Source organism: Panthera onca, chromosome B2 (assembly GCF_046562875.1).
Source record: "Panthera onca isolate mPanOnc1 chromosome B2, mPanOnc1 haplotype 2, whole genome shotgun sequence".
Classification (NCBI taxonomy): domain Eukaryota; kingdom Metazoa; phylum Chordata; class Mammalia; order Carnivora; family Felidae; genus Panthera; species Panthera onca.
Genome location: NC_138343.1, coordinates 50,043,470 through 50,057,915, shown reverse-complemented (window position 1 = coordinate 50,057,915; position 14,446 = coordinate 50,043,470). Strand labels below are relative to the sequence as shown.

Genomic DNA, 14,446 nt, shown 5'->3' with positions numbered 1-14,446 from the left:
GAAAACCAGGTTTAAAACAGAAAGCATTTTATTTAAATACCGAATACATTCAGTCAGTACGCAGAGTGTGCTGAGAAAAAAAATAACACTGGCAGTAGTACAATTAAAATGGAAGAAATATAGTTTCTTTTTTTTTTTTTTAATTTTTTTTAAGGTTTTATTTATTTTTGAGACAGAGAGAGACAGAGCATGAACGGGGGAGGGGCAGAGAGAGAGGGAGACACAGAATCGGAAGCAGGCTCCAGGCTCTGAGCCATCAGCCCAGAGCCCGACGCGGGGCTCGAACTCACGGACCGCGAGATCGTGACCTGAGCTGAAGTTGGACGCTTAACCGAGTGAGCCACCCAGGCGCCCCAAGAAATATAGTTTCTAATACAATGCAAATGACAAACAGATACATGAACATTTTGTAAAGTTCACCTTGGACACTCCATTATCTGATAACTGGCAGTTTAATTTCAACTTCAGACCCAACTGTTTGGAATTATCAAAAAATAAAACACCCCACACATATGAAAACTGGACACAGCGAATGAAAGAGAATGTAATGATTTATTAAATATTTTTAATGAAACCATTATCAGAGAAGTAGAAAAACAGTCGAGGTTTTGTTTAAAAAAAATTACTCAAACTAGTGTTCATATTGGAGTGTTTCTGTTGTTTTTAATGTAGAATAAGACACATAACATTCCATGCTGAAGTTCATCTTTTTTTTAAGTTTACTTATTTATTTTGAGAGAGAGAGAGAACAAGTGGGGAAGGGGCAGAAAGAGAGAGAGAATCCCAAGCAGGCTCTGCACCACCAGTTGCAGAACTTGATGCAGTGCTCAAACTCACGAACTGAGAGATCACAACCTGAGCTGCAGTTGGACGCTTACCCGACTGAGCCACCCAGGCATCCCTGAAGCTTATCTTTTAAATACAAAGTATGTGCTCTGCCCGTTACAGCAGAATCACATGAATTTAGTTTTCAGTTCCTCCATATTTTCAGAGCAGCAGTAAGACAAGTCTCAGAATCATCATGAGGCTGGATTAAGATAAAAGAAAGGCAAAGAGCAGGTCACGCTTACGTGGCATAAGACAGGTTAGTATGTTCACCAAACCCGTACTATTACTAAACTTTGGCTTCCAGGGTTCTCTCTTGCTTCTCCTTGGAGCAGGGGTGATCTCGTTATCCCTGTACTGGAACTTCCCAGACCCAGCTGGATTAGCTACTTAAAAATGTTGATTGACTGCATGAGCAAACTCAGAACTCATTGTTCTGAAAATCTGGGATGAACCTTTATAAGAGAAAGGTTTGGAAAGAAACGCCTTTCATAAACTAGTCAAGGCAAGTGGCTTGAAAAAAATAATGAAGGAGCAATTCTGGGGTGTTATTATTATTATCTCAGCTACTTTCCATTGACTGGGGTCTTGTCTTCTTGACCCAAAAACCCTGCTTCTGATTCTTTCTATCACTAAATATAATTTTTAGAACATAGCCATCACTGGAAGGCAGTCCTTTGTAATCACATTCCTCCCTGACACCCACCCCCAACCAAGCCATAAACATTATACATAGCCACACCAGAAATTTCTATAGTAAAGTAGAAAGGAGAAAATTAGTCATTGCATTACCACCTAGTGATAAACACTATTAACAGTGTGAAGTATTTCCTTCCTATTTTGGTTTTTTATACAAACTTTTGAGATCACACTATATTTGGTTGTTTATTTTGTTTTTATCTCCTATTGTATCATTCTAATTTTCTAACAGAAAGTAGATTTTCTAATGCCACTAAACAGTTTTTGAAAACAGTGCACGTAATGCCTGCTCAGTATTTCATTAAGTAGACAAAACATGTATTGAAACATTTCCTTATTGGTGAAGATTTTTAAAAATGTTTATTTATTTTGAAAGAGACAGAGAGGGAAAGGGAGGGAGGCACAGAAAGAGGGAGAGAGAGAATCCCAAGCAGGCTCCATCCATGTTGCCAGCACAGAGCCTGACATGGGGGGAACCGTGAGATCATGACCTGAGCCTAAATCAAGAGCTAGATGCTTAATCAACTGAGCCACCCAGACACTCCTCAAGTTGTTTCTAATTTTTCAATTCATCATGAGTTCCATTAGAAATAAAGTTGCAGGGGCACTTGGGTAGCTCAGTCAGTTGAGCGTCCAACTTCAGCTCAGGTCATAATCTCGCAGTTGGTGAGTTTGAGCCCCACACCAGGCTTGCTACTTGTCAGCCTGTCAGTGTAGAGACTGCTTCAGATCCTCTGTCCCCATCTCTCTGACCCTCCCCCACTTGCGCTCTCCCCAAAATAAATATTTTTTAAAAAAAGAAAAAGAAATAAAGAAATGAAGTTGCAATAAACATCAGTCTTTGTATACATTTCATTCTTTCTTTGGAAATTCCAAAGTAAAAAAGTAAAAATGTGTAACAAAGGAAATGCACATGTTGAAGGCTTTCAACATAATAAAGACAGCTTCCAGGAAGAACTAAAAATGTTACCTGTAAATTTTTACTTGGTAATATGCTTAATCTCATGGATAGAATTACTAGGATCAAAATAAGAGAAACCAGAGGTTCCCTGTTATCTTTTTTAAAAATATTAACTTTCTTCCCTTAAAAACTCAAAATAAGTGTAGCAGACTATCACTATAACACTCTAAGAGAGACTGAGTATCAGATTGAAATGAATACATTTACTGTTTCAGATGAGTAAATCTTGAGGAAAAATGAGGCTAAATTTAGTTCTTTATTCTGAAAAAGGTAGGCGAGTATTTGTGCTCAGATACTATAGCAACCCTACGTGTACTCCACAAAAATGTTCATCGGTACATCAATACCAAAGACTGACTGATATTTTAAGGTTTTACAGTCACGCTTACTGTCATAAAAATTACTTTGACCTTTCAAATTAAAACTGACTCCTGCCAAAAAGTTAGCACTTCAAAATTATGGCAGAAGAAAGTACAGATCAAAATAGTTTTTCTTACCTTAAACCTGCAACCAGACCAGCTGGCATGATTTTCTTGGATCTCTTATACCTCACTCCCATTATGGTGGCCAGGAAGAAAGCTGTAACTACAAACCAAACCAATGCATGAACTGCAGTTTCAAACACATTCTCAATGCTTGCTTATGAAAAAAAAAATGCATATCATTTCAGCTTTTTAATAGAACTACTATGTGCAAGTACTGAGTTGCTATCTTCTTAAAAAGATAAAGTGCTCTATTAAAAGACTTTATGAGGGGCGCCTGGGTGGCTCAGTCGGTTGAGCGGCCGACTTCGGCTCGGGTCATGATCTCATGGTCCGTGACTTCGAGCCCGGCGTCGGGCTCTGTGCTGACAGCTCAGAGCCTGGAGCCTGTTTCCGATTCTGTGTCTCCCTCTCTCTGACCCTCCCCCGTTCATGCTCTGTCTCTCTCTGTCTCAAAAATAAATAAACGTTAAAAAAAATTTTTTTTAAAGACTTTATGAATTAGCTTATTGAAAAGGTTGTTGAGTAAATAAGCATGTTAAAATCTATTCCTGAAATATCTTCAAAATAAAAAGTCTTGGTCTAACTTAAATGTCTAGGAAGGCTAGGACTGTGTCTTACTCAACTTTCCTCAGGAACACTTGGCGGTATGTCTGGATCCACAAGGGGAAATCGAATAAATGCTTAGTTAACTGAAAGTAAAGAAAATAATTGGTATCTTTTTTTAAAAGTAAGACTTAATGAATAAAAAAAAATACTAGGAAAAAAGGCTGACTGTTTTTAACGTGCAGCATTCAATTTTGGGAAATTGATGCCTGGAGACTAAATAACAATCATCTAGGTAATAATATTAAATTTAGAAGCATCATACCAGCCTTTTAGGAGCTGAACCAATATGGAGAGAGAAGCCGTTTTATTAGGGCACTGATGTCACAATTTAAGAACAGCTTTCAGGGTGCCTGAGTGGCTCAGTCGGTTAAGCATCTGACTTCAGCTCAGGTCACGATATCACAGCTTGTGAGTTTGAGCCCTGTGCTGGGCTCTGTGCTGACAGCTCAGAGCCTGGAGCCTGCTTCAGAGTCTTTGTCTCACTCTCTATCTGCCTCCCCTGCTCATGCTCTGTCTCTCTCTTCTTCAAAAATAAATGAACATTAAAAAAAAATTATAAAAAAATATAAAAAAGAACAGCTTTCAAGGAACAATTGCTTGCTGATATAAAAAAATGATGATAAACATATGTGAAGTACTTAAACACACGAGGATAAAAAGCCTAGTATATCCACATCTTGCTGATATGTTTCTTCCTTTGATACAATTTCATTATTAAAAACTATCCCTAGAGGTGCCTGGGCGGCTCAGTCAGTTAAGCAACTGACTTTGGCTCAGGTCATGATCTCTTGGTTCATGAGTTCGAGCCCCGCCTCGGGCTCTGTGCTGACAGCCCAGAGCCTGGAGCCTGCTTCAGATTGTGTGTCTCCCTTTTTCTCTGCCCCTCCCCTGCTCATTCTCTGTCTCTCTCTGTCTCTCAAAAATAAACATAAAAAAAAATTTTTTTTAACTATCTCTACCTCCTGTTTCAAACAAAGAAAAAAGTAACACACTAAGTCTCTTTCTCTCCCTCAAATACCAAACTAATACAGTTTGTCTTCATTTGTATTTTCTTCCATAACCCACCAGGGCACTTTGAATAATGATCCAATTAAATAGAGACAATTTCCAAACCTCCACTGTATTTCAAGCTGGACTACAGAAATCCAAGCATCCCGGGCCTTTAAATACACATGGGTTTCCATTTTCACTGTGGACATTCCCCTACTAAACCCAACAGGGGAAGAAGCTAAAAAAGAGTCATCCTTGGTTTTTTAGATTAAGTCTTAAGGAAAAAAAACAGGATCTAAAAGCTGCTTGTGAATTAAATAATGTGAGGCTGTCCCTTTTTAGGTATTTTAATAGCAACATGATAACTATGCTAATATGCACTTAGGGAAGTTAACATAAAATCTAGCCATAATTCCTTTAATTTTATAATTTTATTTTTCTAGTAATAAGTTTCACAGAAATATGTTTTGTGTTTGAAAGCTTGGTAGCAATATCCTCATTTTTGATTGGGTCTGTCTAGAAAGGAACAAGAATTGTGTTCAGTCTTGACATATGCATATGCACTTGCCATGTAACTGCGTGTTTTCTTTTTTTTTATATATATATTTTTTTAATGTTTATTTATTTTTGAGACAGAGAGAGACAGAGCATGAATGGGGGAGGGTCAGAGAGAGGGAGACACAGAATCTGAAACAGGCTCCAGGCTCTGAGCTGTCAGCACAGAGCCCGACGTGGGGCTCGAACTCACGGACCACGAGATCATGACCTGAGCCGAAGTCGGCCGCTTAACCGACTGAGCCACCCAGGCGCCCCTAACTGCATGTTTTCTAGTGTACCTGGTATAGGGTATTAAAAAAAACACTCCCAAGGTTTGACCCTTCAGAAGTGGAAAAAAATGCCTTACTTACACAGTGACAGTTTTACATCTCGCTTGTCATTTGAGACTCGGTAAGCTCCATAGCCAGCCAAAAATCCAACAAAAAGACCAGCGATCAAAGATGGAACACCACCTGGGAAAAAAATGGGCTCAGAAAGAGAAATCCCAAATGAAAGGAATTCCTTCCATTCCTTCAAGTATGATACATGCACCTTCAAATGTATTTCTACATTTGGCACTGTAACTAGACAAAGCCAAATTAAATATCAGTCTACTCATGAACAGTTTCTAAGATTTGACTGTTCCCTGCTGAACCTGAAATGCAAGGCAGAGGAATCCCGAATACACAGCAATGCCAGGGTTAGACATGGCTGTATGCCAGTGATGCTGTGAACAAGATACACAGTCATTGCGTCATAGAGCTCACTCTATTTAGAATCTCAGATTGGAATCCATTGGGGTAGGGTCAAGGCATCTTTAGTTTAAAAATATTTATAGGAAATTCAGATTGCAGCCAGGGTTAAATCATTGCAGCAATGAGCACACGCATGCAACACACACATACACACACACACACATACAGAGCAGCATCCTGAATGAGAAGCCATAGGCACTAGGTTCTATTCCTAATTCTTCCATTTGTTGCCTGCAGGACTTTGGCTAAGTCACTTAGTCCTCTGAGTTTTGTCAGCTGCAAAACAGAGTTAATAATATCATCTGTGTCAAATATATAATGGCTTAGAATGTTACAGTTGGAGGTGTTAAATTCTTCATTGTTCCTCCCTTCCCACAAATCTATCTTGCAAACACGGCAACATGATCTCTTAAAAGCGTATATCTGGACAGGTCACTCCCCTAATTGAAAACCTTCAATGCTTCCCACTACGCTTAGGGAAAAATTCAAGTCTGCTCTATTATTGGAGCCTTGGCCTTCTTTCAGTTCCTTGAATATGTCAAACTCTTTATTCCTCATGGCTTCTAGGCACGCTGTTCCTTGCCTGGACTGCTCTTCCCTGCACTATTCACCTCGCCAACTGCCGCTCACCTCCAGATGTCTTTGTAAGTGTTAGCTCCTCAGAGATGTCTTCTGTGATTCACTATTCTGAATGAGGACCCCCGTCAAAGTTTCCTACTATTCGTCATCATATATTTGTACACCTGCCTGTATATTTAAGGTCAGCCCCCTGACTTGCTTGTGAGCACTATCTCTTTTTGCTCACTGCTGTTTTCCAGGGCCTGACATAGTGCTGGCTACTTAGCAGCACTAGATAAATACTGACAAAACGCATGCCTGGGAACTCCCTGTTAGGGGTCATGTTTAAGCAGAAGATGTCAGATTAGAAAAGAGTTAAGGGGACTTAAGTATTTTCTGAAACACTTGACTAGGTCACCTTTATTAAGGTGTCTTCTCAACTCGAGATCTATGACTCTTTTCTGTATTTCCTGATGATTTCTGCACTGCTAAGATCCTCCCGACCTTAAGTATGTGGAGGCGGGAGTGGTGGCATCTGCACCCAAGTCTTGGTGATGTCAGGCAGCAAACAGTGGGGACAGGAATGCACACTAGCAGCCCACGTGAATGAGAACCAGGAAGGCTCCTGGGAGAATTCATCCTGCATGAGGAAGGAGCTGGGACCATGGGCTCTACCTCATAACAAAGCCATGGCTAGTGGAAGGGAGAAAGATCCTGCAAAAAAGCTCACTGTCTATGGTGGGGCTATGAAAAAAGAAGTTCCAAGCTCTGCCCTGCATCCCCTTCCCCCCAGTGCTGACCTGACTGGGGCAGCCTTGGTAGGGGAGTTTTCAAAGGAACTGAAAGGTACACATGGGGGCCTCCCTCCCTCAGAGCAGGACACCAGCTCTCCTGCTCCCCTCCTCCAGAGGGGCTGCTGTGCCCTGACCTTGAACTAGAGTAGAACGGTGTGAAGTCAGGTTCAGTCCTGGTATAGGAGAAGGCCAAGTGAGCCTTCTGGCCATCTTTAGCTTTGGGCACTGGCCACCTGGCTCAGAAAGAGCCTCAAAATCATAGTGTCTCCCTGGCTATGCACTTCTCTAGGGACTTATATGGGAGAGGGGTGAACCCAGAACTCAGTGCTCAGCATCCTGCCACTGTGCTGCCTCTTTCCACTTTCTCTGCCCCCAGAAAGAAAAGAAATCTCAGTCCCTCACTTTGACCCACACTATGTCAGGCAGCTGGTCTAGTATAGGATTCAGATATACTTGTCTTCTTACCAAACACCTTTTGGACATCACATCATTAACCTACCCAACATTGTTCTTTTTTTTTTTTTAATTTTTATTTTTTAACGTTTATTCATTTTTGAGAGACAGAGAGAGACAGAGCATGAGTGGGGGAGGGGCAGAGAGAGAGGGAGACTCAGAATGCGAAGCAGGCTCCAGGCTCTGAGCTATCAGCACAGAGCCCAACGCGGGGCTGGAACTCACAAACTGCGAGATCATGACCTGAGGTGAAGTCGGACACTCAACCGACTGAGCCACCCAGGCACCCCCAACATTATTCTTAATAACTGTCCCTTGGAATGGTCTCCTGACCCAAGTGCACAGGATTCATGTCTCGGGAAGATGTAAGTAAAATCAGAAAGCATCGACTCACTTTATACAAAAGTTCTAAGACATCAAGACCACAAGCAGCTTAGAATATAATACAGAATACAAAACTAGGAAAAGGTATTTTGCTCCACTGGCCCATAGACCCTCCCACTGGCAGGACAGTAACAACAGAAACAACAAGGGTATTAAACCTTTCTTCTGGGCCAGGCACTGTGTGAAATGTGTTACATGCATTATCTTATTTCATCCTAATGAATTAATATACAAACGAGGGATTCAACCCAAAAGCTAAAACAATTCACATGAGTATCTGAGATAGTAAGCAGTAGTGTCATGAGGAGAATCTAGGAATGCTTAATTCTGTGGCCTGTGTGCTCTTAACCTACATTATACAAGAGTGGGCTTCTTTGTGAACACATGCCCCCAGGAGCTTCCCAGATCACTTATTTGGGGGCTCTTGTAGGAGGCCAGGCAACCATATTGTGCAGCTGAGCAACAAGCACGTGCCCTCAGAGACCTTACAGCGAATGTGATTTCATTTGTTCCTGAAGAGATCTGGGGTAGAATGTAAAGTAATCCTTGTCTCTCTGCCCCTCCTCCACCCCTAGCTGCCCCAACACACACACAGCCTTCTTCCCACCCCTCTAAGAGGCAGGCAAAAATGTCCAGGTGTGCTCTTCTGTTCCGTAACAAGAAGTTATTTAGACACATCTTTGACAAGGGAAATGTTTTTCAGTAACAATCCTATCAGAATTTTAAACTCAGTCCTCCTTAAAGTAGATTATAAAACATGAACTTTTGAGTAGTGGTTTACAGGTCTTTGGTGCGATGATTTTTTCATCAAATACATATCCACGATGCTACACATATTGAGAGACAAAATAAGAATAACAAAAAAAAGTCTAAGTGATTTACAGGCTCTTGGAAATCTTAGAAAATAATGTTTTGGGGCTCCTGGATGGCTCAGTTGGTTAAGCATCCAACTTCGGCTCAGGTTATGATCTCATGATTCGTGGGTTCAAGCCCCGCATCGGGCTCTGTGCTGACAGCTCAGAGCCTGGAGCCTGCTTTGGATTCTGTGTGTGTGTCTCTCTCTCTCTAACCCCTCCCTTGTTCACACACACACACACACTCTCTCTCTCAAGAATAAATAAACATTAAAAAGAAAAGAAAATAATCTGTTTAAACCTGCCACCTCTGAGTCCCTACAGAGACCTGTGCTTCTGGCCTTGGACTTTTTAGCAATCTCTAAATAAGGAGTAACTCTAATAACTCTGTAGACCTGGCTTTTTCACTCAAGTTGAAGTCCACCAATGTCACAAATATAACACTCTTTGAAATATAACTTCATTTTTAAAATTTCATGAAAATATAAGAAACAGAAATATGAGACACCATGATTAAAAATACTTCTACCTTAAAACAAAGCAAAATATGAAACTTGGCCTTTTATTTTTCTCCATGAAAGCCCTTTGATTTATCAACTGGGTTTCTTCTTCTTTTGGATACAGATGAAGAGACAACTTCAGATATGATACCTAAGTATTTAACAAATTTTCCTCCGCAAAACATAATCTCAACATAAGTCAGTTTTTGATACCGTGAGTATGTAAACAAATGAAAACAGTCCTTTGATAATAAGCGCATAGCCCTGAGGTAGTTAAATCAATTAATTATGTAATTGATAATGATGGGTGAAGAGAGACCCAGAAAGCCAGGCTAGAATGCTCTGTCACACCCAGCCCCACTTCCCTCTATGGCTCCCTTCCACACACGACATGCTGGTCCTCAGCCACCTCTAGGACATCTTTAGCTTCTTGTCTTACTTACAAACCCTCAGATAATTTTAGCACAATCATCAACCCCCCACCAAGTCCCTTTGATGAAAAATATGGTTAGGGCTTACCTCTCCGCTTATATCCCAAAATGCTTCCAAAAGTCACAAGGGCCGCATAACCAAAACCAATTAGGTCCATTGGCAAGGTTGCAATTCTAAAGCTGGGGAAAGGGATAAGTTTTACAAAATAAAAAGAACTGGGAGCAGTATAAGTATATAAAAATGATACACATTCCACAGAATTACAGAGATTAATTTCTCTAATCTACTAAAAAAAGGAAAGCTCAGTCAAAGACATCCACACATAATCAATAGTAAATCATGGGCGCCTGGGTGGCTCAGTCGGTTGAGTGTCCAATTTTGGCTCAGGTCATGATCTCGCAGTCCATGAGTTCCAACCACACGCCAGGCACTCTGCTGACAGCTCAGAGCCTGGGATCTGCTTGGATTCTGTGTCTCCCTCTCTCTCTGCCCCTCCCCCATTCATGCTCTGTCTCTCTCTGTTTCAAAAATAAACAATTTTAAAAAAATTTTTAAAAATCAGTAGTAAATCACTGAAGAATATTAATGAAACCTCGCACAAAGTTAAGTGAGCTATGAGAATATCTTATCGTGCCTCATAGCAGCAGTTGAAACATGTATCCAGGGGTGAGAAGCTCCATTAAAATCCTGCCCAGGAGTCTATAAGATGTCAGAGAAAGTGTGCTGGCTACAGGCTGGAGATATGGGTACTGGCACTAGCAGGTTGTTGGCCCTTGGACTATGCCCCATCCCTGATTCAACTCGCCCCAAAGCAAGGGGAGTAGACGAGATGTTCCTTGCAGCTTTCAAATTTCTGATTCCTAGTAGTGCTTTACGTATCTTAATGCTTTTACATCTGTATTTCCTCCGTGGGGAAAATATCTTTGTACATACAAGGAATAGCGTATGAGATTTCATTGTAGTTTTATAGTGTTTTCACTGCTCACCATTTAAGTTAACCTGGTCTCTTAACCTCTGTACCAACTGGGAACAAACTGACCCAGAAGAACAGAAGAGAGGAAGCCAGAAGTTAGTGTGAGAAAGGGTCTGCAGGGAGGGAATTTGAGGTCCAGGAGATGATGGCACTGAGGAGGCACTAGTGAAAAATCCTCAATATCCATGGGAAGCAGAATTAAAAGAGAAGAACTCATCTTCTCTGTCCAAGAAATGGTGCTACAGGATTGAACACAAAGGAAGGACCTGTGTTCAAAAACCATTGTCAACTGAATGATATGAACACATAATAATAATGGGGATGAAGATGTTTTGGAGCAATTACCATTCGAGAGCCTTACATCAACACATTTAATTATTACTACAACCCTCTTAGGTAAGTGCTATCATTATTATCCCTGCTTTCCAGATAAGCAGACTGAGGCACAGAAAAGGCCAGCAATACTCCTGAGGCCACACAGGAGAACCAAGATTACAGACTCAGAGAAGTCTCATTCCTAACCACTAGCAATAATACCTCTGATAACTGAGTTAGCTGTTTGAAAAAAGTGAATGTGCAAATAAAACTAATGTTCTTCAGAGTTTTTAAATTCTGGATCAGTCACTTCTGTTTGGTCTCGCTGCTTAAAGCTGTGGCCTTCCATTGGGTGACTTACCATCTTCAGCCCTATGAGCTTCTCATGGTCAGTCCTACCTCCTGTCTTCCCCAAGAATTAATCATATTCCACAATGTATGCTTGCCTCCAAACCTGATGCCACTACTTACTAGCTATGTAACATTAGGCATGTTCCCTAATTTCTCTGCAATTCAGTGTCTCCATCTGTAAAATAGGGATAATAAAATTACCTACCTCACAGAGTTGTGTTAATTAAATGAGATACTAGTGTAAAGTGCTTAGAACAAAGCCTGGCACATACTGAGAACTCAACAAATGCTAGCTGTTCTAATCATGATCATTCTTCTCTTTCACCTTTACACTCATTTTGGGGTTTGACATGTGTAAGGACATAACTATAACAGCACACTGACAAATAACTGAGGTAGTGTGAATTTATGATTCAGGCATTCAATGAATCAAACCATAATATTACAACTTATACTGAATTCCACTTCACAACTATTGGGTGTCTTCTTTGTGCAAGGCAGTAGGAAGCAATGGAAAGCCCTTGGACTTGGCTCTGGTCTTCCAGGACTTGCAGTGCTGCACAGCAGAGGAGGCAGATGTGTTAATGAACCCTAAGAGGAGAGGCATGGGCACCATAACAAGCAGTGGTGCCTAATGAGACATGGGAGCCTAAGGAAGGATTCCTAGAGCAAGTGCGGTCCCAGCTGGGACCTTAGGCAGAGGAGTGAGCCAAGTGAAAAGGATGGCAAGGAAGGGTGTGTTCTAGGCAGGCGGGAGAACATGTGCAAAAGCCCAGGGGCACGAGAAAGCATGGCATGTTTTCAAAATGGACGGGGCTGGTGAAAAAGACAGGGCCAGGACACATGTAAACCCTATAAAGGGAGGCTGGGTTCCGTCTCAAGGGCGGTAAGGGATGAATGAAGGGAGCCTCATAACCAGACTTAATTCCAGCAAGTGCTTCCTGGCTGCAGTAGTGGGAGATGGATGGAGTGAGGCAGGAAAATAAGCTAAGCAAGAGATGATGGCAGCCTGGCCTAGAGACATGGCAACGAGGGTGGGTCAGATTTGAGAGAGGATCAGGAAATAGAATCAATAAGTCTGGATGTGGGAGTGTCAGGGGTGGGGGTGGGAGGATAAGTCAGAGATGACTCATCTCTAGGTCTCTGGCTTGGACCACTAGGAAGGAGAGGTGGGAGGCAGGTGAGCCTTGATGCTATTCTGAGACAAGGAGCACTAGAACAGCAGGAAGCATGTGGTGGCAGGAGGAGGCAGGTCACCAGGAATGATGGGACCTATCTGAGACATAATCTAAGATGTCTGACACACAGTGAGGAAAACACACTTATATAAAGATCTGAAGCTTATGAGAGATCACTCATCATGAGGTAGTAATTTGGGGACCTGATTTTCTCCTTAAGCCAACCACCTGGCATAAAAGGCTGATTCTTCTCCCTCCTCTGAGCCCCCAGCTCTTCTTCTGACTCTCTCCTGGGGCCCCACCCCTTTCTACCTGGTGTAGAGTTAGTTAGGTTGGGCTCCCCTCCGTATCTCCCTCCAAGCCAGTCAAACTCCTCCAGGGCTAAGCTCAAGTCCAGTTCATCTTCCTCCTCCCCACAGCACAAACCTCACTGCCATGCACAAGGCAGGTGCTTAGAAAATACTTGAATGAACGCATGAGTGACCCAAAGGAACAACTGCCTGAAGGAAGACATTCTGTAAGTGAGCCTCAGGATAGCTCTATTGCCAGGATACAGCCTGTTCCTTTAATCTCTTTACTGAACTGAGTGTTTTGAGGAGGCAAAACAAATCTATTCCCAATCCTTGTAAGAAGTCTCTATACTCACAGGGAAAATGTAGACAAAAAGCAATCACCCCTCTTGCTCCATTTCCATGGCAAGACCATATGACCTGCCCAAAACTACACATGAAAGCGATGGAAGTGGGAGACGATGTGCGATGTGCGCTTTGCATCACATGCTCCCATCGCAAACGCTATGCCGGCCGGACACTTGGAAAGGCCAGAAAGCATCTTGGGTGCGATGCAGCAAAATGACTTACTGCACCGCGTACAAACCCAGATGACAGGGCCCTGCCTTGCCCCTAAACCTCCAAAATTTAGGGAACCCGCTAAGAGATTTTTCCGTAAGCTACTATGTAAAAAGCTACCTATCTTTGTACTCGCTGGGGCTCGAAAGACACATTTTCGACTGAAGTCTGGGTGGTACTGGGAAGGTTAAAACTATTTTTGCAATGGTCCGAGAGCCCCATCCCTTCCCCACCTCTCCCTAGCTCCAGGAAAGTAGGAAGGAGGACAGGTGGGAGATTCGGGACCACGGAAGGAAGAAATCTGGGGAATCCCCAAGAGATGGAGCGAAGCGATCCCTGGAAGAAGCAGCCTCCATCCCCTGCAAAATCCTCCCAAGGTCCTCAGCATCTTTGCTTAGAGCAGTGCCTTTACAAGAAAATTCAGGGGAGGACGTTCTCGACTGCGAGGTGTACAGCTCACCAGCAGCCCCGAGCCCTCCCCGCGGATCATAAGTGAAATCTCAGGGGTCAGCTGCAGGCTAACTTCGTACCTGGTATCCGGAAGCGGTCCCCGCTGCCAGCGCCTCCCGACTCTGCGCGCTACCTTCCCGCACTCGGCCCGGGCCGCTTGTTCCGGGAGGCGCCTTCCCTGCAGCGCGCATGCGCCACGGCCTGCCCTCTCCGCTGGGTGTACCCCGCGCAGGCTCGCGGGGCTGAACAGAGGAGGCCAGTCAGCTATCCCGTCACCTGCTTGGTCAGCCGGGCTGGGCTGGGCTGGGCTTTAGACTCTGGACCTGAGCCAGGGGTTGGGCGGGGCGGAGAGGCATCCGCAGAGAGTGGTTTGGGTGTAGCAGGGATCCTAGAAGGTGGAGTTTTAACTGTGAGGCTCATTCATCACTCAGGGGACACTTGGGGACCTCACAACAGCAACCTCGGCCTTTTACAAACTCGATTGTCCTAATTTTCAGT

The 14,446-nt window shown here is 42.9% G+C and overlaps 1 protein-coding gene across 1 annotated transcript; it reads right to left on the bottom strand.

Moving 5' to 3' along the window:
* Positions 1-10: 10 nt before the first annotated feature.
* TMEM14A (transmembrane protein 14A) lies at positions 11-14,163 on the bottom strand. The gene is made up of 5 exons (XM_060615733.3): positions 14,029-14,163; positions 9,921-10,012; positions 5,475-5,576; positions 2,983-3,070; positions 11-1,027 (listed from the first exon to the last, which is right to left on the bottom strand). The coding sequence occupies exons 2-5, from the start codon at positions 9,988-9,990 to the stop codon at positions 988-990; spliced, it is 300 nt and encodes a 99-aa protein (XP_060471716.1). The 5' UTR covers positions 9,991-10,012; positions 14,029-14,163; the 3' UTR covers positions 11-987.
* Positions 14,164-14,446: the final 283 nt, after the last annotated feature.